This window comes from Sporothrix brasiliensis (genome assembly GCF_000820605.1).
Source record: "Sporothrix brasiliensis 5110 chromosome Unknown Cont15, whole genome shotgun sequence".
Classification (NCBI taxonomy): domain Eukaryota; kingdom Fungi; phylum Ascomycota; class Sordariomycetes; order Ophiostomatales; family Ophiostomataceae; genus Sporothrix; species Sporothrix brasiliensis.
In genome coordinates, this window is record NW_024467134.1 from 642,078 (window position 1) to 665,844 (window position 23,767).

A 23,767-nucleotide genomic window follows, 5' to 3' on the forward strand; every position below is an offset into this window, starting at 1 on the left:
CTGCGAATGGCACCGGTCGCGCTGCACCCTGTGCAGGGGTTTGCATGCTCGTACACGCGGAAGTCGCCAACAGCTGCGTTGTGTGGTTTCTTGTGGTTGTGCGGTGCGTTTTTGGGCATAGCACGCTAAGAATGCAGCTGCAAGGTAGTTCCTTCCTGACCAGAAAGAAGCTGGTATGGCATCGACCGGAAAGTGCAACCCAACGAGCCAACGTGCCTTCTGTGTTTTGAGTCTTTGCTATGTTGACCCCTTGAGTGTCTTCTTTCCTGGCCGTTTGATCTTCTCCTCTCCATCTTCCAATTGCCCATGATCGCCATCGTTCTATCTTTCTTTCTCCTCTCTTTTTCGTAACCACAGTCGACTGTGTGCTGGCTGCCCACAACCGCGTCACGACAATTCGCGGCGGTTCAGTCTTGTCCACCGTTCGCGATAGATCACATTCGGGCGTTGACAACTCCTCGTCTGGCTCGTGCTCGCTTCAGTCGGGTTTTCTCGCTTAATCCTGTGCATTTTGTCGCCTCCCTTCTTTTCACTCTCGTTCCGTGCTCCGTGCTTTTGCGCCAGTCTGTCTCCCGTTTCTCGCCAGCACTTTCGCCCGCCCTCGCCTGCCAGACATCTTGCAATTCAAACTCTCTTCGTCACCAACGGCGTCACGACAAAGAAAATAACTGGTCAGGTGCGCATCTGCGGCCAGAGGCTGCATAATGCGGCGACTATTGCGCTCGTCTATATGGTTGCTGCGTACCCTTCAGTCTCTGACGAGTCATATATCATTTCTATCGTCATGTTCTTCTTTTGCCCAACAGTTTTACAGTGTTTGTGATATTCTCATCATCACGTTGACATACTTGAAATTCTTACAATTCCAACCACGTCAGCCATGCTCCACGATATCCATCCTAATCTCTTTGATTCTCGTCTCTCCCCCTTTATTTTCTTTTCCACGTGTGGACGCGTGGACGTGCGGACTGTCATCTTGCTTTCTCAAGTCTCAACCAACGTAACACAGCTGCCTCCATAGCCTCCATATACTGGATCGAACCTTCGCGCTCGTACTCGCTACACACTGTACCCGGCAAAATAAGCATCGCGGAACACCAACGACAACAAACGGAGCACGACGATGCTTCGGTAATGAACGCAGCACAGACAGCACAGACGGCAGGCATACCTCAAGGAAACAGAGGAGTAGGACTGCTATCAGAACAGTTAGGCCTAGGTGTCTGTGCTACTCGATTCGCTGTTGACCGTATGTCCGCCTATCGCTTATATGCAACCCCACCAATGGTGGTGCTGCTGCTGTTGAAGAAATCTGAGCTCTCGACTTTTTGTGACTGTTTTTTGTTGCTGTTTGTTGCTGTTTGTTTCGTCTAATTTTCCTATTTTGTTTCGCTTCCTTTCTTGTTGCGCTTCGTTCGTTCCGTGTCCTCCTGTCATGCTCTTTGTCGCCGTCGGCTTTGCTTCCTTGTCTCCTCATTTCCTCTTCTTTTGTAATCCTGTCTAGGCTGCCCACCGAAACCCGCTCGAATCTTGTCCTACTGTTGCTGCATTTGCTTCATATGCGGCATCTCGTGTCCGTCTATACTTTCTCTATTTCGTGTTGCTTCTTCCACTACGTCTGCTGCTGTCCGTCGTCGCCGCTGCTACACCCCGGCGACCATGGTTTCACCCGAACCGAGCCAACCACCGTCTCTCGCTTCTCTTCACAACAGCAGCCTTCGGGCATCTCGTTATCTGTTTCTTCTACAGCCAATGTTGTCCTGGGCACCACGGTAACGGGCGGCCCCTCCACCTCTCTTGCCCAAACCTTCTCATCTCGTCTTGCCGGCAACATATGTTCTCGTTTGTCGACCAGGCGAGAGAGCAAGAGTGATAGTAACAGGGTGGACAAAGGAGTACATAAGAACATCGACATCCGCTCTCAGGACAGACGCAACACGGGATTCTCTTGCTTCTTTCTGTTTTCTTTCAATCTCATCACAGCCGAGTCATCACATATTTTGCTTTTTGAGTGGCTAAGCTCTCTTACCCACCGTCTCCATCTAACGACACCACGGTTACCGACCTTGTTTGGAAGCGTCCATCCAAGGCATAGCAGCCGCTGCTGCTTCACTCATTCCGACACCACGACGATCTATCCCCTTCACCGTTGGTCACCTTCTTTGGAGCCTTTCTGATAGCCACCACTTTTATTTTATTTTACAATTTCTACATACTCGCAGCTGTGACTGCTCATTCAGAAACAAGCAGCAACCATGTCTGAGCACAACTACGATGACGATGAGGCTTTCCTCTTGGAGCCTGACAGTGATGTGAGTAAGACCAAAAAACATACATTTTGATTTGTGTTGGCCGGTCCAGTAGCTAACTCGGCCGTAGTTGTCGGCTGACAACGTCGACACGGACTCCGCTTTGGGCGATGTAAGTAGACTTGAGAATCGCCCCAACGCATGCCCCTTCTCGTCGTGGCGCAGTGTCCGATGAACTGGAGAAAGAGAGAAAGAGGTTTGAAATGCATTTATTTTATGTTATTATTTTTAATGTTAATTTAGTACGGACTGACTGAAAGGTCACCTTGATTGTCGCTGCTAATGAATTGTGTGCACGTCATAGGGCATGTCGGTTTTCTCGTCTACGGCGTCTCTTCGGTCAAGTCTCATCAACCACCGCGATGAAAATGGTCGCAAGTACCATGCCTTCAAGGACGGCAAATACCTTTTGCCCACTGACGATGTAAGCTGGGTCAGCGCACAATCATTCCTTGTAACTACTGCGCAACTAATACAGCTTGTTTGCAGGAGGAGCTGGAACGCCAGGGTTCGTACTTGTAGCCATGGCACGCAAGCCACACAAATTTCTTGTCTCATTCGTCTAACACCTTTGCAGAGTATCAGTACGCCCTGTGCCTCTACACGTTTGGAGCGCTGTCCTTTGCCCCCCTCACCAAGGTCAACAGAGTCCTCGATGCCGGCTGCGGGCCTGGCCACTGGGTCATTGATTTTGGTAAGCAGACGTTTTATGACGTAGTGTGTACGAGTAGGTGAGTGCAAGTGCGTTGCTAACATTTTAACCAAGCCGACTGCCACCCTGAAGCGCATGTCATCGGAGTCGACTTGTCCCCTGTCCAGCGATAGTAAGTAATGCGCTATGCCCTGCCCACTACCAGTAGTGCTGGAGAAACAGCTGACACGGCACAGCACCCCGTCCAATGCGTCGTTTGAAATCGACGACTTGGAGGAGCAGTGGACGTTTTCGTACAAGTTTGACTACATCCACTCCTTGATGATGACCGGCGCCTTTCGTGACTGGCCAGGCTTCTACAGGCAGGCATTTGAGTATGTTGCCCTCGCCCCAAATTAGCTTAACAATTGGTGAATGTCATCATTTCTCACATGGGTAGATTCCTCAACACGGGTGGCTGGCTCGAAATCCAGGACATTGACTTCCCCCTTCGCTGCGCCGACGGATCGCTGCCGCCCGGCAGCGCCCTGCAAAAGTGGACGGACGTCATGATGGAGGCCAGCGGGAAGGCCGGGTTCTTGCTCAACACGTGCGGCAAGGCGGCCGACTTTATGCGCGAGGCCGGGTTCGTGGACATTGTGCGCGTGCCGTACAAGTGGCCGATTGGGCGGTGGCCCAAGAACGAGCGCATGAAGGAGCTCGGCGGGCTCGTGCGCGAGAACTTTGTCGGCGGCGTCGAGTCGATGAGCCTGGCGCTGTGCACGCGGTTCCTGGGCTGGAGCCTGGACGACGTCAAGACGTTTGCGGCGGAGGTGCGGCACGACATGAGCAACTCGAGCTACCACACGTACTTTGACCTGTACGTGACCTACGGGCGGAAGCCTTAGGGGTTGGCCGGGTCCGGGCGGCGCCGTCGTCTGCCATGGATGCTAACGCCCAGCCATATTTGGACACTCTTGGTTATAGTTTTTGGATTTTGGTATTCTGGGCTATTTATGGCATGAAATATACTTTAAAATTTTCTGTTTCGTGCTCTTGCGAGAAGTGCAAGCAAACGACGAGCTTCCGTGCCTGGCGTCGGCACACCCTTCCGAGCGCGATCGAGGCATCGAGATACGACTTGGCTTACTGGGCATTTCAACTGCCCTGCTACCTCGTGAACCACACTTCCCCGCGGCGGTTGACGCAAGCACCCCATCACGATGCAGTACCGGCAACAGTATCAGCAGTAGCCACATTGGCTTCCTGCTGTGTAACGGCCGCTGGCTCTTTCGACTTGTTCCACTGCCCCCCTCCTTGGCCTTGGGGTTGCCTGCCCACCAGCAGACTCTCTTTCCGTGCCGCCCAAAAGGAGCTATGTGCAATATTTGATCTGGCTGCAACCCTCCTTGACTCTGCGGGGTGAGCGGCAGGATGGGTGTCGGATACCTGGCGATTTGGGTATTCTGGTGTGGTCCAAGCCCATGCGTTGGCCTTTTGGCTCTGGCATTTTTCGTCTGTGAGACATGACAGACCCTGTGGTGGGTCCAGACTTGGTGTCTGTTTAATGTCTCGTCGCAGGCTTATGAGGTGTGCAGTTCAACGTTGTTTTTGTTCGTGTCCTTTGTCCCCTGTCTTCCCTCCGCTCAGCCACTGGGCGGCTGCTCCGGCTTCTGGGCCCAGATGAAGTGAAAGGGAATGTAGGCATGGACGTGCTTGGCGCGCAGGGCGGCGCGGACCTCGTGGCACAGCGCGTCGACCTCGTCGGCGGACATGACGACACGCGCGCCGCCGTCCTCGCCCTCGTCGGCCGCCAGATCGATGCCGCCGCTGAAGGGCTTCGCCTGCATGGCCGCCATGAACTCGGTCAGCGTCTCCTCGAGCAGAAACGCCTGCTGCATGCGCCGCGGGTCCTTGGGCCAGTAGCCGATGGGGACGTGGCAGACGCGGCGCTGGACGCGGACAAAGCCAATGTCCTGCAGCTGGCGCGGCAGGTGGCCGGCGGCAAACAGGTCCCAGCCGTAGCGGCGGCGCAGCACGCGGGCGGCCAGGCGGTAGAAGCGGGCGACGACGTAGTCGCCACCCGCGCCGGGATGGCGAGTGCTGTTGTTGTTGTTGTTGTTGATGATGTTGTTGTCGTCGTCGTCGTCAACGTCGCCGTCCTGGCAGGCGATGCGCGGGTACACTTCCTGAAACTCGATCCAGCCGCCCGGGCGGAGGCTGGCAAAGGCGGTGCGGGCCACGGCGGCCGGGTCTTTGAGGACGACGGCCACCATGCGGAAATGGAAAAAGTCCACGTCGCTGCCGTGGATCCAGGCATTGTCCTCGACGTCGTCGACGACAAACTCGACGTTGGGCGGGATCCAGACCGGCTGGATGGGCGACAGGTCCAGCCCGACGACGCGGGCCGACGGGTAGCGGTCGCCGGCCTCGACGGCCCAGTCGCCGAACCCGGTGCCGACGTCCATGATGTGCTGCGGCCGCGCGAGGGGCGCCAGGTGCAGCTGGCCGCCGAGCAGTTCCGAAAACAAGGCATTGCGCACGTTTTCGCGGCTGGCCTCCATGTCGTCGTTGGGGATGGGGTAGCGGCCGGACTTGTAGCGGTGGTAGCGGCGGCCGTTTTCAAAGACGTGTTCGGTGACGCTGTCGGTGAGGGAGCCGACGAGCGAGGCGCCGGCGGTGGTGCTGGTGGCGGTGCGGCGGTGGTGGAGAGTGGGATCGTAGTCGGAGGTGATGGCGAGGTGGTCGGTGGTACCGATGGAGGCGTTGTCGTCGGAGGCCGACGCGGAGGCCGAGGCCGGCTCGATAAAGCTGGCGGCGTCGGCCGTATCGTCCAAGTCATCGATGCCGTCCATGAGGAGTGGAGACGATTGGATGGGAATTGGGGGGGGGGATGGGGGGGGAAGAAAGAATAAGGGGATAAAAGGGAGGGGATTGAGACAAGAGAGTGAAATGTACGAGAAAAAGAAAAGAACGCGAAAAGAAAAGAAACAAAACAAAAAGGAAACAAAAATGAAAGGAATCGTGAAAGGCCCGACGCAGGACCACATGGACCTTTCCGGTGTAGCCGTCCCGACAGAGTGGATAACACAGAGAGGGGATGCAGGGAGGGGGGACGAAACGACAGGCGAAAGAAATGCAAAGGAGGGGAAGAGATGCACATCGCTTCTTCGGACAGCCAACGGGACGAAGGAGATGTTTGGCGATGCATAACTAAGCCAAAGCGAACTAGAACTAGGACTAGATGGGCCGTCGACTAGACGGAAGCGGACCGCAGCGGACAGAGAGGGGACAAAGATGCATACAATATACGATGACCAGCCGACACAGAGACACAGATTGTTGACGCCGAGGATGTTTGGAGATCTGGCTGCTGGAAGACGCACGCAGATGGAAAAAAGACAACGAAACGAAAGCAATACTAGCGATGAATATAGGAATATAGGCCTCACCAGGAGACCTGTGGCGATCGAGTACGGAATACTACAAGGGCACTCCGTCCAGGCACACAACCCGGCTCGGAGCATTCCGTGCGAATGGCTACGTGGTGGAAATGCTACGTGATCGCGGCCATGTCGACGGCAGTTGTGTTGGGTGCTCATGCTCAGGGCTCTGCTGCGGGCGGTCCAGGACGGCGGGTCAAGTAGGTGGACCGGTATGTGGAGAGACTGCACGGTGCCTTGGTGAGTTGGTGAGTTGGTGGGTTGGTGGGTTGGTGCTACGGTTTTATCTGGAGTCGTCTGTGGTGTAGCATAAATAGGTAAATAATGACAGGAGTAAGGGGAAAGTCTGCCGAGGCCTGGACTTGGCAAACGTAAAGACGACCGAGAAACCAGAAACCCAGCAAAGACGGATGGTGGAAATGGAAAAAGAAGGCGACCAGCAAACACGGATTGGGGTTAAAAAAAAAAAAAGAAAAAAGAAAAAGAAAAAAAAAAGAAAGAAGCATCTCGCAGAGCTTAAAGAGCGGGACAAAGCGAGCAAAGTGGCGATGTGACTGGACAAGCGACGAGCGGAGGACGTGTGGACTCTGTCTGATCTGTCCCGTTATTCTAGTTGGAGCTGTCGTTGGTTTCCTGGGACGAAACATGGCATCATAACATAAGGGACAATGGACAACAGCCCGTAACCCAGACTCGCGAGTCAATATCAATATAATGGTCGTTTTCTTTCAGTCTTACAGAGTGAATTGAAGCAACTACATATCGCAAAGCAGACATTGTCTATCGCAGTCATCGAGCGCAGATGCTGAAAAGATAGCAGACAGCAAAGGTCATTTATTCTGATTTGTCTTTTCTCATGATATTTCGTTGTGTTTTTTTTTTTTTTTTTCTCTTTTTTTCCGTCTCTTCCTTCTCCTTCTTCTCAACAGCACAATTCTTCACGGTGACCGTCGACGCCGGACAGACGATTCACGCCACGACAACACGCCACGACAACACACCATCCACACACCACAGCCCTCATGACAATCAAAAATCACGCCCATGCGGTCCACCGACACCGTCGCCATGTACGGACTCTCCAGCAGCGCCACGTCCGTGATGGCGTCCAGGTGGCTGCGCAGCAGCTGCTGTTGCTGCGCGGCAATGACGGACGCGCGCGACAGCCGGGGGACGGCGTCGGCGGCGGCGGCGGCAGTAGCGGCGCCAGCAGATGTGGTGCCGCTGCTCGTCGCAGCAGCAGCGCCCGTGCTGCGTCCTTTGCTCGAGCTGCTCGGCGTCATGGCCACGCCGCCCGCCCCGCCGGCTGACCGCGGCGGGCGTTCGGTGTTGACGGCCATGGCGGTCGTGACCTGCGTGGCGGTAAACGTCGAGCGGCCGGCGGCGTGGCCGACATGAGCCGCCGTGCTCGCATTTCCTCCGGCACCACCACCATGCGCCCCATGCGTCCCAACCCCCCCAATCCACCCTTCGTCCTGGCCGCTGTACACCGTGCTGTTCTCGATCCGCCACAGGTCCCAGAACCGCAGCTTCCGGTCGCTGCCGCCCGTCACAAGAAACGCGTGCCGCACATCCCGCTGGTCGTCGACGGGGGACGACCCGGCCACCATGGCGCGTACGCCCTTGTCGCCGCCCGCGCCGGTCGTGCCTGGCGCGACACCGGCAGCCGCAGCCGCTGCCGCTGTCGCGGGGGTCCCCCCGTTGGCCACCCCGGCCGGGTCGATGCTCGTGGCAAACCGGCCCAGCATGCCCTCGGGCCGGTCCTCGTCGACGTCCCAGGGCTCGTACAGGTCCTTGGTGGCCGTGCTGGACGTGGAAGCGGCAGCGGCCGCCCCCGTTCGGTACACCTCCCGGCAGAGCGTCTTCTCGAGGTCCCACACCGTCACCTCGCCGCCCTGGCCCGTGCCGCCGGCGACGCACAGCCACTTGCCGCGGCCCTTGGACGGGTGGATGGCCAGGCGGTAGATGGGCGACGCCGCTGTGCCGCCGCCCGTGGCGCCGGCCGCGCCCCCGGCAATCCCCCACCCCTTGAGCCGCATCTTGAACCGCAGGTCCCAGAGGTCCAGCACCCCGTGCGACGTCGCCACCACGAGCCAGTTGCGCTTGCGGTCCACGGCAAAACACGTCGGCGTGCCGTGGTGCACCGGGTTGGCCAGCGCAAACAGCAGCGTCATGGTGCGCAGGTCGATGCCCAGGACGCGCGACCGGTTGGTCGCCAGCACGAGCACCGAGCTGGCCTCCTGCTTGAAGTGGTCGCACCAGACGGCCCACTCGCCGCGCGGCAGCTGGTACTCGCGCAGCAGCCGCAGCCGGCTGTAGCGCGGCATGCTGCTGCTGCTGGGAGGCGATGTAGACGGCGATGTCGACGACGGTGCGGTTGCCGACGACGCCGCCGATGGCACCGCGTACTCGACCTTGACCACGTGCACGCTGCCGTCGCTCGCGCAGCTGATGAAGCAGTGCGTGTTCTCGATGAAGCAGAGCGCCAGCACGCGGGCGCCCGGCGCGTGGCGGTGCACCTGCCGCGACCGGTGCGCAATGTTGCGCTCGAGCCGCTGCGTGTCCCAGACGCGCACCGTGCCGTCGTCGCCGCCCGTCAGGAAAAACGCGTGGTCCGGCGACACGACGACGCGGTTGATGGCCCCTGCGTGCTCCGAAAACGTCGCCACCATCCGGCCCGCGGGCCGCCACACGTCGGCCGCCGCGCGTCTCCCGCCGCTGCTGCCGCTGGTCGACGACGCCGTGGACACCGCGGCGGTCGCCTTCTTGCGCGACAGGGGCGTCACCAGGGGGCTGAACTCGGCCACGTCGTGCGGGTAGTTGTCCACAAACATGGCGTCCAGCATCCGCAGCACGCTCGGGTCGTTGCCGCTGTACGTGTGGTGCGCGCGGTACCGGCTGCCGCTGGCGGCCAATCCCGACGATGCCGCCGCCGCCGCCGGCGACCCCAGCTCGTCCGGCTCGCTCGCGCTCTGGTCGTCGGACGGCACGGGCGACCGCGACGGCACGCGGCCGCTGAACGCCGAGCGGCCCTCGACCTGCCCAAAGGCATTGGCTTCCGTCGTCGTCGTCTCGGCCGCGCCGCTCTTGCTGCTCTTGTGCGCGGCGCTGTCTTTGCGGTTCAGCAGGGAAATGGCGCTGGGCCGGTGGCGCAGCGACGATGCGGGTCCGGGAGCGCTCGCAACACCACCAATACCACCGCCGTTGCTCACCGGCGGCGACAGCGCCACCTGCAGCGACCGCAGAGACGCCGCGTCGTCGTCGCCGCCGCCGCCGCCGACCGCTGTGGTGGGCGAGCCGGCCACGTCCCGTTGTGGGCTGTGATTACGGCTGCTGCCTGTCGTCGTCGGCGAGGCGGCCGTCAAGTAGCCGTCCCGCACGGCCGGCGATGGCGACGCTCCACTGCCGTGGCGGTGGTGGTTGTGGTGGTTGTGGTGGTCGTGATGGCCCAGCCGGTTGCGGTGCACATTGAGGGCGGCCCGCCGGCGCTTGGCCACCGGGTCGTCAATCGTCATGGACGCGTCGTGCAGGGCGTCCTCGATCGAGCGGGGCGACTCGCCAGGGAGACGCGTGTTGTTGTTGGTGGTGAGGGTGATGGTGGCAGCAGGCGGCGGCGGCGGGACGGCCAGGTGGGTTTGTTTCTGCGGCTCCTCGTCAAAGAGGACCGTCTGCGGCGTGATGCCCAGGCTGCGCAGCGGCACAATGTTGTTGAGGTTGGGGTCGCCACCAGACGCAGACGCAGACGCAGACGCGGGGCCGTCCGCATACGCGTGCTGCTCGTGCATCTTGCGCCGGCTCAGCCGCCAGATGAATTCGCGCAGCGCCAGCAGCTTGAACTCGTCGTCCGTCGCGAGGCCCAGGTTGCGCAGCCGGTTGATCCACTGCTCGTCCTCTTCGTTGCGCGCCACCTTGCTCAGCGAGCGCGGGACCACGAACCGGCCGGTCGCATGGCCACCGCCGGACCCGCCCGCGCCCCCCGGACCACCCGTCGCTGCTGCTGCCGCCGCCGCCGCTGCGGGCGACGGAAACGACGCCGACGCCGACGCCGACATGCCAAAGGGGAACCCCCGCAGCTTCTGCACGGGCTTCCAGAACGCGCCGCGGTCGGCCTTCATGGCCCAGTTGACCGCCTGGTCGAACACGGCGCGCGACAGCGGCCGTTGGAGGTGGTCCAGCAGCACCAGCTCGGGCGACGACGCGCCGGCACCGGACGAACGGGACGAACTGGACAAACTCGATGAGCTCGAAAACGGAGGGAGCAGGAGGCCCGGCGGCTTGAGGTAGGGCGCCACAAGCGGCAGGAAGAGACAGCGGATCTGGGCCGGCGACAGGAACTTGGTGGCCGCGGCCAGGAACCGCGCGGCCGCTTCGCGGATCCACAGGTTGGGGTGCACGGCAAAGCGCGCCGTGGCCTCGACCAGCTCCCAGACCACGGGCTTCGCAAAGAGCCCGACGTCGGCCAGCTCGGCCAGCGCCTGCAGCACGGCCTGCACGACGTGCTCCTCGGGGTCGGCGAGGGCCTGCACCATGAGCGGCAGGATGAACGCCTCGAGCGACGCGCTGCCCAGGAACGTGGCCACGCCGACAATCGTGTCGAAAAACGCGCACTTGAGCATCCAGTCACGGTCGTTGAGGTACGTGTTGAGGTGCGTCACGATGATGTCGTTGGCGTCGGCCGCCCCGAAAAACAGGCACAGCGCCGGCACCGACGTGAGAAACGCGCGCCGCACATAGGGGTCGGCGTCCTCGATGAGCGCCTTGGTGTGCAGCTCAAACAGGTCGACCAGCTCGCGCTGCGCCGCGTCAAACAGGCCGTCCTCGAGGTGGTCGTCGTCGTTGTCGTCGCTGCTCCTCCGGCCTGCAGGAGGGGGCGCTGGGCGCGCTGGCAGAGCCGCCGTGGGCCCCTCCACGTCGGCGTCGCCGTCCGTCACGCCCACCATGCGGTCGACCCGCGCCGCCATCTCCAGGAACCGGCGGGCCGTCGTCGCCAGCGTGCCCAGACACGCCGCGTACGTCGCGCGCACCACCGGGCTGGCCTCGCGCCCGCTGCTGGCCGTCGTCGTCGCGCTGCCCAGGAGCGCCGCCTGCATGCGCGGCAGAATGTACTCCAGAAACACGTGCGCGTTGACGGGGCTGACCGTGCGCACGAGCGCCAGCAGCTGCGTCACGGACCGCACGGCCGCCACCACCACCATCTCGGCGCGGTCGTTGAGCAGCGCCATCAGGTACGGCAGCACGCGGTCCAGCTTGGCCTCGTCCGTCAGCCGCTCGGCAAACGCCAGCAGCACGTCGCACGCGCGGATCTTGGACGCCGCCCGCGCCGTGTTGCGGATCGACGCCACGATGAGCGTCAGGAAGATGAGCGCGCCGTTGTCCGCCGTGGGCTCGGCGCCGGCGCGAACACTGTGCTCTTTGGTGGGAATGCTGAGGCGCACAGGGAACAGGCCGAGGCCCAGGCGGGGTGCCCGTGTCGCCATGCTGGACGCGTCTGTCGTCGTCGTTGTTGTTGCTGTTGTTGCTGCTGCCGCCCCCGCCGTAGCGTCGTCCTGGAACCCCAAAAAGTAGGATATCTTGTCAAAGTCGTAAAACACGCGGTCGATGCGCTCGTCCGCCTCGCCCAGGTTGCGCGACGCGCCCGACGCCGAAAAGTGCGCCGCCACCGGGTCCGTGATGACCTCCATGTACTGGTGCAGGAACGAGTAAAAGTAGTCGGGGAACACCTTGCCGCGGTAAAAGTCGAGGTACTCCTCGGCCGCGTACCGCTTCTGCGGGTCGAGCTGGATCATGTGCGCAATCATGTCGGCGAGGTCGCGGTCCTGGATGCGGCCGAGGTGCGCCGCCGACGGGTCGTACTCGCCGCGGCGGTACCGGAACAGCTGGCTCAGGCTGAAAATGGGCGACTCCAGCACGAGCTCCGCGATGACGCAGCCCGCGCTGAACACGTCCATGGCCCATGTGATGCGGTTCGGCGGCGTGCCCGGCGGTGCAGCACGGCGTCGACGGCCGCGGTGTCTGCGTGGTTGTCTGGTGTGGTCGTGCTCGTGGTCGTGCTCGTGCTCGCCGTTGTCGTTGTCGTCATCGTCGTCATCGTCGTCATCGTCCAAAACCGGACTGTCCTCCTCGGCATCGTCGGCCTCGCCCCCCTCGGCTGCCGCCGCTGCTGTTGCCGTCGCCGACGGCACAAACCGCTCCGGCGCCAGGTAGCACGTCCGCCGCCCCGACGTGTCGAAAAAATACGAAAAGTCCGCCGGGTTGTCGTCGGGCAGCAGCACCGGCTTGAACGCCGACGAAAAGTCCGTCAGGTACAGCCAGTTCCACGACGTCACCAGCACGTTCTCCGTCTTGATGTCGCCGTGGTACACGTCGCGCGCGTGGCAGTCGCGCAGCGCGCACAGCAGCTGGAACGCGAGCCACTTCTTTTCAATGTCCTCCAAAAAGGGCCGCGTGCTCATGCGGTCGTAGAGCGAGTTGTACAGAAACTGCCGCACCAGAAACCCGTTGGTGTCCGTCTCGACGATGCGCTGGTACGCGAGCGCGTTGGGCACGTCCGCCAGGATGCGCCGTTCGCGCACGAGCCGGTCGCGGTAGACAGCCAGCGTCATGGGCGTATACGGCTTGACGAGCACTTTGACGAGGACGACGCCGTCGTGGTGCCGCGCGCGGATGCTCTTCATAAAGCGCGCGATGCCAATCGACTTCTCGTAGACGAGGTCGCCGAGCTCGGGGACGTCGATGCCGGCCGACCCCGCCGACGGCGTCGTCAGCGAGTAGCCCTGGCCCATGGCGGAGAAGAGGTGGGCGGTATTGGGGCAGCGGTGTGATGGAAGGTGGATGGAGAGAAAGGTATCGAGAGCTCAGGAGCTCGCTATCGTCGCTCGATGGAGGTCTGTCGAAGAATCATGGCAGACGGGCTGAGAGTACGAGGAAAGGCGTGGTTCATAGAGCTCGAATCTCAATAGATGCTAAATTGCGTGTTTGTTGGTTCGGCGTTGGTCGGTGTTGACGAAGGTTTTACCATTAGTACGCAGCTTGGATCTGGACGATGCTGGAGCTGCTAGACGCCTTTGGGCGGTCTCCATGGGTCCATGACAATCACAGCAGGCAGGAGGCAGGTGCCCGCCACTAAGCACCGGGCACTAATAAGGTATGTGCAGAGGTACGATAAGATAAGCAGCGCCACGTGATACACGTGATCCACAGACAAGCTATAAATAAGACGACATTGAACGTCCACCGTTGCTGACAATAAATTCACAATTAACCACGTCGAATAAATGCATCGAATAAATACTTGTATTTTAAAGCTACTGTAATGGGGATAAGCTGCTTCGTCTCTGGGACTCACCAAAGCAATCCCATCGACAAGAACGCTTGCTATTCTCAGCTTCCCTCTTCCTGTCTTCATGCCCCTTCCTCGTCCCTTCCTCCCAATCTCCCCTCCCCAATCCTCAAGATGGGACAAATGAAAGTAATATTGACAACGAATATGGTCAAGAAAGAAAATAATACGAAATTACATGGTCAGAACGTCCCTCAAGAGGGAACGTAGACGAAACGAAGAAGAAATTATGAAAATGCCCGCCCAAACACCACGCGTCCGTTTCCTGTCCTTTCCTCGCCTTGCTGCTCTTTGGAGGTTGTTGGGTATCGTGTGGGAAAGATTGGTTCGAAAACCAAAAGGAGCATATGCACACCATAAGAATGACAAGCATGCACTCCCAGCGATTAAAGAGAGTTGTCGGGAATCGTTGACGAGGGGTGAGGCATTACGCTGTATCGTATCAGATCGAAAAGACGAAAGGCGAAAGATGAAATGGTTGTATATGAGAATCAAGGAGAGTGATAGCAAATAGCTAAATAGCTTCGGGTCGTGTCTATGCGCCGTAGCTGGTTGGCCAAAGGCCGGAAGTGAGAATAAAAAGCCAGACATCGAAAGGAGAGTCGTGAAGCGAAACTATGACGTATGGACAAAATCGAACAAGCGCTGCGTAGTAGAACAAAAAAGATGCCGAAGACGAGTAGAAGATTGTTGTTGTTGGATAGGTGACCAAGGTCGCCCTGAGGCAGAGTCGGTTGGGTAGGTCCCAAGACCATATCCACAAAAAAGACAACAAAAGAAACGCAACAATGGTAGTTGGTAGGTGGAAGGCGTATTGTATATGTTGTGTTGGTGGTGGTGGGGCCATGCGAGGCGAAAAAGCGCCAAACTCCGAGGCTGGTAGTGTATTGTAGTATAATGATGGGTTTGAAGAGGACGTCGTTTCATAAGACATTATTCGCGATGCGAGCAGAAATACAAATGAATGAGTTTGCACCATAGAAGCGCCATGGCTATAACCCGTGCATCGGGTGTGCACTTGATGCCGTCTCGGTCGAGCTGTCGCCCTCAATAGTCTTGCGCCAGTGCTCCGGCAGACAGACGCAGACAAGCGGGAAGGCCTTAATCTCGCCGCTGACTGCCGGGGAGATGTCGCGGCCGCGGCCAGACGTGTTGGACACACCGCTGTCCCGCTGCGCTTGCCGCCGTGCCTCCCATTCGTCAGCTCGCTCGTCCATCATCACACCCGTAGCCCAGCCGTCGTCCCAGATGCCGACGACCTTGAGCATGTCGCCACGCTCCAGCGAGAACTCGTCGGCCGCGCGCGGCTGGTATGCCCAGAGAACAGCCACGCGGTCACCCGGGTGGATGTCGTCCTGGGAATAGTAGTCCTTGAAGAACGGCAGCTGCTCGGACTGCTGGCTGGTAATGGCCTGGGGCGAGGACATGCCGGCGCTCGAGGGCGACTGCGGGTCCTCGCCGGCCAGAACGGAACCGCTCGACAACGACCCGTTGCGGCGCATCGTTGTTGGCGGTGGCCGGAGAATGCCTGTGCGGTTTTCGGAGTCAGGGCTATCGTTGTAGCCGTCGGACGAGGAGTGGTCGTCACCGCGCCGTCTGCCGACAGCATAGCCCGCAACGGCGCCAGCAACGGCGCCAGCGCCAGCAGAGGCACCCCGGCCCGGCGGGCTGGGGGAGTCACCTGCGTCCACACCAGGACCCTCAAGAGCCGACATGCGCGCAATGCGACCGCCTGGATTGACGTCAAAGGGCTGGTTGCCGTGCGAGGACGGCAGAGGCTGATGCGGGTGAGACATCTGTGGGAGTCCTCCTTGCCGCGCGGGAGACGGCTGGTTGAAGATGCTGCCGTTCTGGCTGCCAGTGCGTCTCCGGCGGAGGGCGATGATGGCAAGGAAAATGAGGCCGGCCAGTAGGGCGACACCAGCGACCGATCCAATGACGATACCGGCAATGGCGCCACCAGACAGGCCATGGTGGGTGCCGCTGACAGCGGCAACCGGCGAGGAGGTGGCGGGGGCAGTGGACGAAGGGGTGGAGAAGGTCATCGTCGACGTGATTGTCGGCAGAACGACGCCCGCACACCGGCTCTCGGCCTGGGAGTTGTAGCAGCAGGTGTCGGTCGAGTTGATGCCACCAGATGCGCAGTACGAACACAGGCCAATCGTGCTGTTACCGTATCCGCAGTTGTCGGGTTCGTTGGCGCTGCCGTAAATGCAGTCGCTGGAAAGTGAAGTATCCGGGGACGAACAGATGGCAAAGTCGGATTTTATCAGCTTGATGGCATCTGACGTGGCATTTCCGCAAAGGGCGCCGTCGTCCACAATGTACAGCTCGCTCTCGGCAAATTGGGCACATGTTTCCGCGCACAGCGGCTGTGCGTTGGCCGCCGAGAGACCACATGTTGAAATGGACGACTGGACAATGGCACTGCAGATGGTGCTTGTCAGGTAGCGCGGGTAGATTTCGCTTGTATTGGCAAGATTTATGGCCTGGCATCCTATGCGGGCTTGGAATCTGAATGGGGATATTAGCTACCGCAAGGGGAAGTGAGAGGAATGGAACGTGAAAACGTGAAAACGTGAAAACGAGAGCATCAGCCTTACTGTTCTTGAATAAATGTTGTCTGGATGTACGTGTCGAGCTGTGAATCGAACGTCACCCGGTCGGAAACGAATTTGAGAAAGTCACTGGATCGAGTTAGCAGAGGCCGACATGGCGAGGCAAGACCAGGTCCAGAAAAGGAGATGCAAGGGAACGACGCACTATTGACCGCGAGCAGCCGATGGTGATATGGAGGCTGACTGGAAGGCCGGGCACCTCGTCGAGCCCTGTAAAGAAAAGCAGTCCGACATGGCGGCAAGATGTGTCGATACGCAGGTGACTGAGAGTGTCGCAGCTGTCGCAAGTCCGTAGGAAACTGGCAGGAAAGCTCTCAGGGGAGCTGCTCTCGAGACGAGTCCCGGTTGTCGAGAGGTGTGGTCAGATTTCTGCTGTTCGAACGACCGGTCCTATGTGCCGTGGAATGGATAGGCGTAATAAGTGGCGCGGGATCGGGGAAGTCCAGGCTCGTAGCAAAAAGAGAAGAGCTTTACTGCGCACACATCGACATAATTGCACGGTTTGACGACACAATTTTTGGAGTTCGTTGTGCTTGTCTTGCTGCTGAGTCGCCAACGCGTCGGGCTGCAAAGTCCTGTTGTCCTGTTGTGCTATTGTTCTATGTATTGTGTCTTGTGTCTTGGACCTTGGCTCGGGTCCAATTGGCTATCGATTCAGGTTCCAGGTAACGACTGCGTGGGCCGATGGAAGCTGGCTGGAGAATGGCGACTGAGTTAACCGGTCCGGACTGAACAACGTTGAGGCGATGTCAGTGATTTCGTGTCGACGCTGGTGAGACCTTTGGCGTTTTTTTTGTCGTGAAATCCGAAAGGAATGCAGAAGCAGAAAGAGAAGGAGAAAGATAGGACACAGAGTGACGATGAAAAAGGTAGGGGTGGGAAGGGGGAGAAAACAGAAGAGAATGAGAGGAAGAGGAGTCGACCGGGGGTACAGGGTAGTAGAAAAAGAAATTGGCGAGGTAGCAATAGGCGCAGGAGCAGGGCCACAGTTGCAGGCCAGGCCAGACCCAGCCAGTTGAGACTACTCAGTAAGTTTTGAAAGAAGCAGCCGCCGGCAACAGAAAAAGGAGCCCAAGTACAGAATAACGAGCCCAAGCAAAACGGAGGGCTAAAAGAGGAACTGCGCACAAGCAGATGGTGTGGAGGCAATAACGGTGTCGCAGACGGGGCAGGCGGTTGTCCGCTTGGCTCACTCTTGGGATCTCAGGCCTTGGGGAACGGGAAGAGAAGGTGTGCGAACGGACAGATAAGAGGGGCGGAGCGAGCGGTGATCAGTGGTCGCAGTGCTGCGGCTACAATAGAGGAGCCTCAGTGAGTTGAAATGATGAGTTGACTCCTGCGTTTGTTTGCGAATCCGCCTGTTCTCACGGGTTGCTGCTTGTTGCCGTTTCCTGGCCACTCGAATTACCAGACAAGAGGACAGTGCTGGATCAATGGGTCAATGCGAGGCGTCCTGCAGGCCTGCGGACAGTGTGGTTTGCTGCAGGATGTGGTATGCGCTGCAGTGATTTTCCATGCAACAGGACAGAGTCTAAGTTTGGAGCGCAGATGTTGGATCTCTGGGTGGCTGGGAAGGGAATGTGGACAAAAGACAAAAAAAGAAAAAGACGATTATTAACGAAACGAACGAAAAAGAACGTGGGAGGCTGGGGCTGGCAGCAAATCGGGCGTAGAGAATGCCGTTTTGAGTTCAAATTGCAATTTGTTGAAAGTGGAAGTACCTTTGGCCTGCAATGGCTTGGCGATATGCTTGTAGTACCGACAAAGGATACGTAGAGACCGCCAAGAATGCTTAATACAAAGCATCAGTCTCGGACGACAGCGAAACCGAAGAAAGTTGAAAGCCAAAGGCTGAGAATGAGATGCGCCAAACACACTCGAAAATGAAGTGGAAAAGGAGATTAGTGAAGGACAAGAAGCAAAAGGGGGTGCGAGAGAAAGACGAGGTAGTGTGAAATTGCTCTTCTCTCGATGAGGAAGGCACCACAGGCGACACAGCAGGCTGGACGTCAACCATAAGGTTTGTTTTGGGGGAGGAACCACCGGGAACTGAGGTAAATACGGAAGGAGCGTTCGAAACGGTTTCGTCGGGCAAGAGCGACCAGGTAAACACAGCGAGCAGCGATGGGGCTTGACAGCCCACGGAAATTCTACGCCTTTAGGGTGCGGGATGTGCGTGGAGAGAGGAAAATCCCCCTGGCGGACGGCGAGACAGAGACACAAAACATGAGAGACCCAGGAATTCTCCTCTCTGCTCGCGGTCTGCCTCCCCATGCAAGGGTCCGATGTTGATACAGCACGGGGACTAGCCCAATGAGGAAAGGGCCAATGAGACTGACAGGGGCAGAAACGCAGCCAAAATAGAAGGAGTGGATAGAAGGCAGGCAGGAACACGTTCGCTAGCGGAGGAAAGAGCTAAAGGCAAGCTATTGACGGAGCTAGACCGCGCGCTGTCGTGGGAGCAAACGAGGAAGGAACAATACTCCGTAGCTTGCGATGCAACTGCCTCTATTCAAGGCAAGTGCGGATTGCTGCAATTCAGCCGGCCAAAAGTAAAAGAAAAAGAGGCTTGTCAAGATTGTCGGTTTCGTCCAGACTAGACCTCCATCCGAACTCTGATTGCGCCAGACGACGTATGCCGTACGCGTCTGCTCGTTTTTGCGTTCTTCTGTTGGGGTCTTGTGGACTCTGTGGGACGTGATACAGCTGCTCTGCTCTCACATTCACAGCGCTGCTCCTTCCCTAAAACGCGACCCTGTGGACCCAATGCCCTGGCCCAGGCCGCCCGCATTCCAGGCCTTTCGCCGACAAAAGTTTCCATCTCCCGTCTGCCGTTTTCTACTTTCTGTCCTCGCTTTCATACGATGTAATTACTTCGTATCGTCCAACCCACCATTGACACGCGCCGCAACGGCATCCGTGTTCGTGTCGTGTCGCGTGCCGTCTTGTGTTCTTGTTTCTCGTTTGCTTGTTTGCTTGTTTGCTTGTTTGGCTGGGTGTGTGGCTGTCTGGATTCCTACATATTGGATAATTTCAACATCTGCAGACGGCCCTGTGCCGGGATGTCTTGTCTTTCAGTCGGCAGAAGGCCTTTCCGTGATATCGATCCCATCTGTGCCGTCTTCTAGCACTACGACGTATATTCCACGACGTATCCTTGCCGTGACGCGGATAGACAGTCAAAACACAGCTAGCAAAAGAAGCAAGAACAGCCCGAATCGATCGCCAGGCAGTCCTCGCCTGAAGGCAGTTGGCGGACACTGCGGTTTGGCTCACTCGCCCATACGCAAAGTACGAGGAAACGGAGACCCGAAAGGGCATGATTTCCTCCCGCGAGATACGAGCACAGCTTCGTGGCCCACAACGGACTGAGACACAAAGACGAGCTACGGGGTGGACAGCGCGACGTCCCGAAGCCAAAAGGCTGAAAACCGGACCCAGAAAACGGATTCGATTCTCGAAAACAAAGGCCAAGACTCCAGCGACGCCTACTTCGTACACGTAAGATATGTCACCAAGAAGTCAACGCCGGATGTTCCGATGCAAACGATGCCCGCCAGGCCGTCGGATGCAAGGAGGTATGTTGTGCGTGCAACGAGGCGAATCGTCGCGAAACAGACTGTAGGGGAGGTATGTGTAGAATTGTGTTGTGCAGAGCAAAGCACTTTGTTGTGCCGACTAAGAGGCCGACGAAAAGATAAAGTATGCAACTTTGCACGTCGCCGGTCCGTTTATTGGCATGGCCGCAATCAGAAACGTCGTTGACCGTTGGGCGACGACGAACAGCAACGCAGACAGAGCTTGCCCTGAGGAGCTTGGGTCTTGGGTTGCACTTTTCTCTCGTGGACAGGGGCCACCCCTGCCACGCTGATGAAGCGAAGCTGGGGGGATGCGGGACCTCTTTCGTCCTGACGCACTGAAAATAAAATGACTTGTGGTCCCGTCGAGTGTTCCGGTCCACGGTGATTGGTCTGTCGGAAATTAGGTTTGTTGTGGTTTGGCGATGTCTTTCTTTTCTGCTGCACATTTCCTTCTCTTCTCGTCTTTTTCTTCTTCACCTCGATCTCTTTCCTCCCCGTTAAAATTGAAACGAAACAGGATGCACCACGATGGTACTCTGTTTTATTAGGGAGAACCCACTTTCGTCAACGTATCTACAAGGTACTCTCCGTGCGTGTTTTCCAAGCCACAGAGACAAAAACAATACGGGAAACAAGAACGGACGAGCAAATTTTACACCGAATGCTACGGTGAAAAGCAACTGCTGCTCCATAAAAAGAATTCGTGAAGAGACCACAAAAACCATGATGTCCAAAACAACGCCAAGTAACATCAAGACCATAATTCGTACATGTACACCGTTCCATTGATTCCACCGTTGACGTGCTCCCCGTCCCGTGTCTCTGCGAGAGCTCTATCGCTTGTGTATTTTAAGGTCAAAAGCACCAATTCCGTTCCAAGTTCTTTGGTTGACGGGATCGCTGAATGGGAAGCCGAAAACGGTTTCTGAAAATAGGTATCAATTACCACATAATTACGACATCCTCTGTACTCCACCCGGAAGCAGCTGAAAATGGCCAGAGACAATCTGCGCAAGACGAATTATGACATCCAGAATAGGAAACGGTACTTCGTATATTGCACTGCACTGGACGTGCATTGGGAACTGCTCGGCATCCACAATGTTTTCTCATTCGTGAACCAAGATCGCGCAAAGAGCCTCACGTAATTGTATAAGCGCTGGACGTATCCCAACAGCACTTTTGGGGAGCAGTTGCTGGCCAGCGTTTTCTGCCGTGCCGCACGGACACGTCGATAAATATAGAGCGACTGCTGCAGTTGTGCAAAAGTACCAAAATACTCTCTGGACCGCGTCTGAACAGCCGCCATGGGAACGCTGCAGATGCGGTTGGCGATGCAAGCTACCTTGTTGTTATACCACGTTCGGGAAGACGCACATGCTGTTTGTCCACATCTGGAGAACATGGCATCGACTCGTCTGGTTCGTTGGATAATACTTTGCAGAGGCTCATGGCTTACCCAGACTTGATCTCATCGTGTCCGGTTGCGTGCAGTGAGCAGTGCGATGCTGTACCGCCCCTCCACTCCCGACCGGAACCAAACGTCATGAACCATCTCTCTACATTTGCAGGCGACGCAAAGCATTGGTCAAGCAAACGAAGAAGGGGGGGATTACGGAAGAAAAACTATGCCCTTGGAAAAAAAAAAAAAAAAAAAAAAATAGGTTGCACATCAAATATATAGCCCGACGGTACCAGCCAAAGCCATTCGCAGTCGAGACAATGCGGTTGGATGAGCGTTCGTCCCGGCGAACAATACCATGGGTGGCGGGTGAGGATACTGTCCATCATTGCGCTGGTTTCCACGGCGAAGCAGACCAAACGTCATTGCAAAGGGGAAGGCATAGGATGAATAGACAAACAGATGTACAATGCCAGTGTCCCCGACAGCACACAAAACAAGTAAGTCGGTCCAAAACGACAAAATGCGAGGCTAGCTAATGTTGCTTGGGTGCGTCATAGCTTGCATTATGCATGGTCTAGATATGCACGAATGACGACCAGTTGCCTACCCCTCACGTCCACAGTAAGGGTCAAAGAGTGCCGTGCACGAAATGTGGTAAAAGAATAAACGATGAAAGTCGACTTTACACAAGAATCATCCTAAATATACAGAAGTAAAGTTGTAAAGAGCATTGGCCCTCTCAGACTGTTCATCATGTCCGAAAAAGTGTGTATATCAAGACTAAAATAAACACCAAAAATAAAAACAAGACTTTAGATATATAGCAAAATTCCCCCCTCCCCAAAAAAACCTGTCAAAGTGAGCAAAACCAATACAAAAAAAGCCTAAAATTCAAGAATGTCCCGAGGATCTTCCTTTTGGATGCCAGAGTGTACTAGATCTGCGTTTGCGGCCGGCGTGACCGTAGACACGAATCCCATTGTCACTTACATGTCTCCCTTGCGTCCTGTCATCGACAATGCGCCCAGAAACGACAGGAGGGGCAACCTTATGCAGAGCAAAGGTGGTGTAGACTCTCTCTTTCCCCTCAGGGAGACACCCCAAAAAACCTACGACGCATGTCTCACAAACTGGCCGCAGCATCGTACTTTTTGCCATAGCCGCCGGCTGTACCGCCAACACATTGTTGCGTCTGCACATCTGCACACCCTCGTGGTCGGTGGCTAACCAGACTGAGTCGTGTCCCGGTCCAACGCAACATAGATCGACGATGCTCTTTGTCAGGATATCAAGTTGTGCCATCCCGATTCAATGCCGTCAATATGTGCGGCGCACAAGCCTCTTTTTTTGTTGTCCCCGCCATTTTGCGTTTGCATACTTTCCTTCTTTTCGCGTTTTATGTTTTATCCGTTTTGGTCGTTTGTATGTCTTGCTGCGTTTCGTGGTCTGTGTGCCACACAATCTCCTCCACCATGGGGCATTGAAGCATTGAATATGTGGGAGCGCAGGATCTGTGCGCATGCTATCCAGGCAAAACAGGAAAACAAAAAAAGCACAGTCTCAGAAAGGAAACCATCCTTGCGTCCGACACCGGGGACGTGTGCAAGTTGGCATATTGACCAAACGACGAGGAGAGGCAAACTCGACATCATCAGGCTTCTCCCCGGCAATAGACTCTTTGTGGCCGATCAAAGCGCCGGCTGAGCATCCAACGAACCCACCAAACCAAGCCTTCCATATTCGATATGGTGTAATGGCCAACATCCGACGCTCTGCCTTCGAGCTGGGGTTCGAAGCCTCATATCGGAGCTTATTAACCTTTTTGTAGCCCTTCACATCTTCTGTTCGTGGGCGGTTGACGTCACCTCGTAATTTTCCTAGTATTCCCTCGTCGTCTCGCTAGCGCGCTTTGCTATATAATTACCATTCGGGGCGAAATCCCATAAGCGACTAAATCCGATATGGTGTAATGGTTAACATCTGACGTTTTCACCGTCGAGCTCGGGGTTCGATTCCCCGTATCGGAGTTATGATTTTGTCTTTTTTTATTTCTTTTTTATTTCTCTTTTGCGATAGAGGAAACAATCTCTCTCTCTCTCTCTTTGTTTTATTATTTGTTTTATTTTTATTTTCCATCTGCTCTGCTTGCACAGCCTCATATCCACGAGGCATTAATCCGCGGCCCCTGTCAAGCGGCTGGTGAACCAGGTTATCGACAAGGTTACCAGCTGCGTCCGAAAGCTGTGGTTTCGCATTGACGTGAAGATCCAAAGAGCCAGGTTTTGACAAAGTAATGAATGAATTCAATGCCGAGCAGATCGTACTGGCTGCAATGCGCACAGAAGTTGAGCTTTGGCCACATCATGATCTCCGATAAACGATGAAAGTACGACTTGCAGGTCCAATGAACTGAAATGAACACTCGGTAGGTGGCGATGCAC

General features: G+C 57.0%; 4 protein-coding genes and 1 non-coding gene across 5 annotated transcripts; 2 read left to right on the forward strand and 3 right to left on the reverse strand.

The window, feature by feature from the left end:
* Positions 1–2,255: 2,255 nt before the first annotated feature.
* On the forward strand, positions 2,256–3,848 carry SPBR_05856 (sam domain protein; the record flags this gene model as incomplete). Its single annotated transcript, XM_040764119.1, has 8 exons — positions 2,256–2,312; positions 2,380–2,421; positions 2,614–2,733; positions 2,799–2,817; positions 2,887–3,003; positions 3,076–3,133; positions 3,198–3,335; positions 3,401–3,848. 8 exons carry the CDS (start codon positions 2,256–2,258, stop codon positions 3,846–3,848), a joined length of 999 nt encoding a protein of 332 aa, XP_040621991.1.
* Positions 3,849–4,586: 738 nt separating this feature from the next.
* On the reverse strand, positions 4,587–5,795 carry SPBR_05984 (methyltransferase type 12; the record flags this gene model as incomplete). The annotated part of the gene is made up of 1 exon (XM_040764246.1): positions 4,587–5,795. One exon carries the CDS (start codon positions 5,793–5,795, stop codon positions 4,587–4,589), a length of 1,209 nt encoding a protein of 402 aa, XP_040621992.1.
* Positions 5,796–7,321: 1,526 nt separating this feature from the next.
* On the reverse strand, positions 7,322–13,165 carry SPBR_05470 (protein kinase; the record flags this gene model as incomplete). Its single annotated transcript, XM_040763734.1, has 1 exon — positions 7,322–13,165. One exon carries the CDS (start codon positions 13,163–13,165, stop codon positions 7,322–7,324), a length of 5,844 nt encoding a protein of 1,947 aa, XP_040621993.1.
* A 1,549-nt stretch (positions 13,166–14,714) lies between these two features.
* SPBR_05759 (SH3 domain containing protein) lies at positions 14,715–16,574 on the reverse strand (the record flags this gene model as incomplete). The annotated part of the gene is made up of 3 exons (XM_040764022.1): positions 14,715–16,236; positions 16,326–16,409; positions 16,486–16,574. The coding sequence occupies 3 exons, from the start codon at positions 16,572–16,574 to the stop codon at positions 14,715–14,717; spliced, it is 1,695 nt and encodes a 564-aa protein (XP_040621994.1).
* A 6,707-nt stretch (positions 16,575–23,281) lies between these two features.
* SPBR_09473 lies at positions 23,282–23,353 on the forward strand. The gene has a single exon. It is a non-coding gene; the product is annotated as a tRNA-Glu (tRNA).
* Positions 23,354–23,767: the final 414 nt, after the last annotated feature.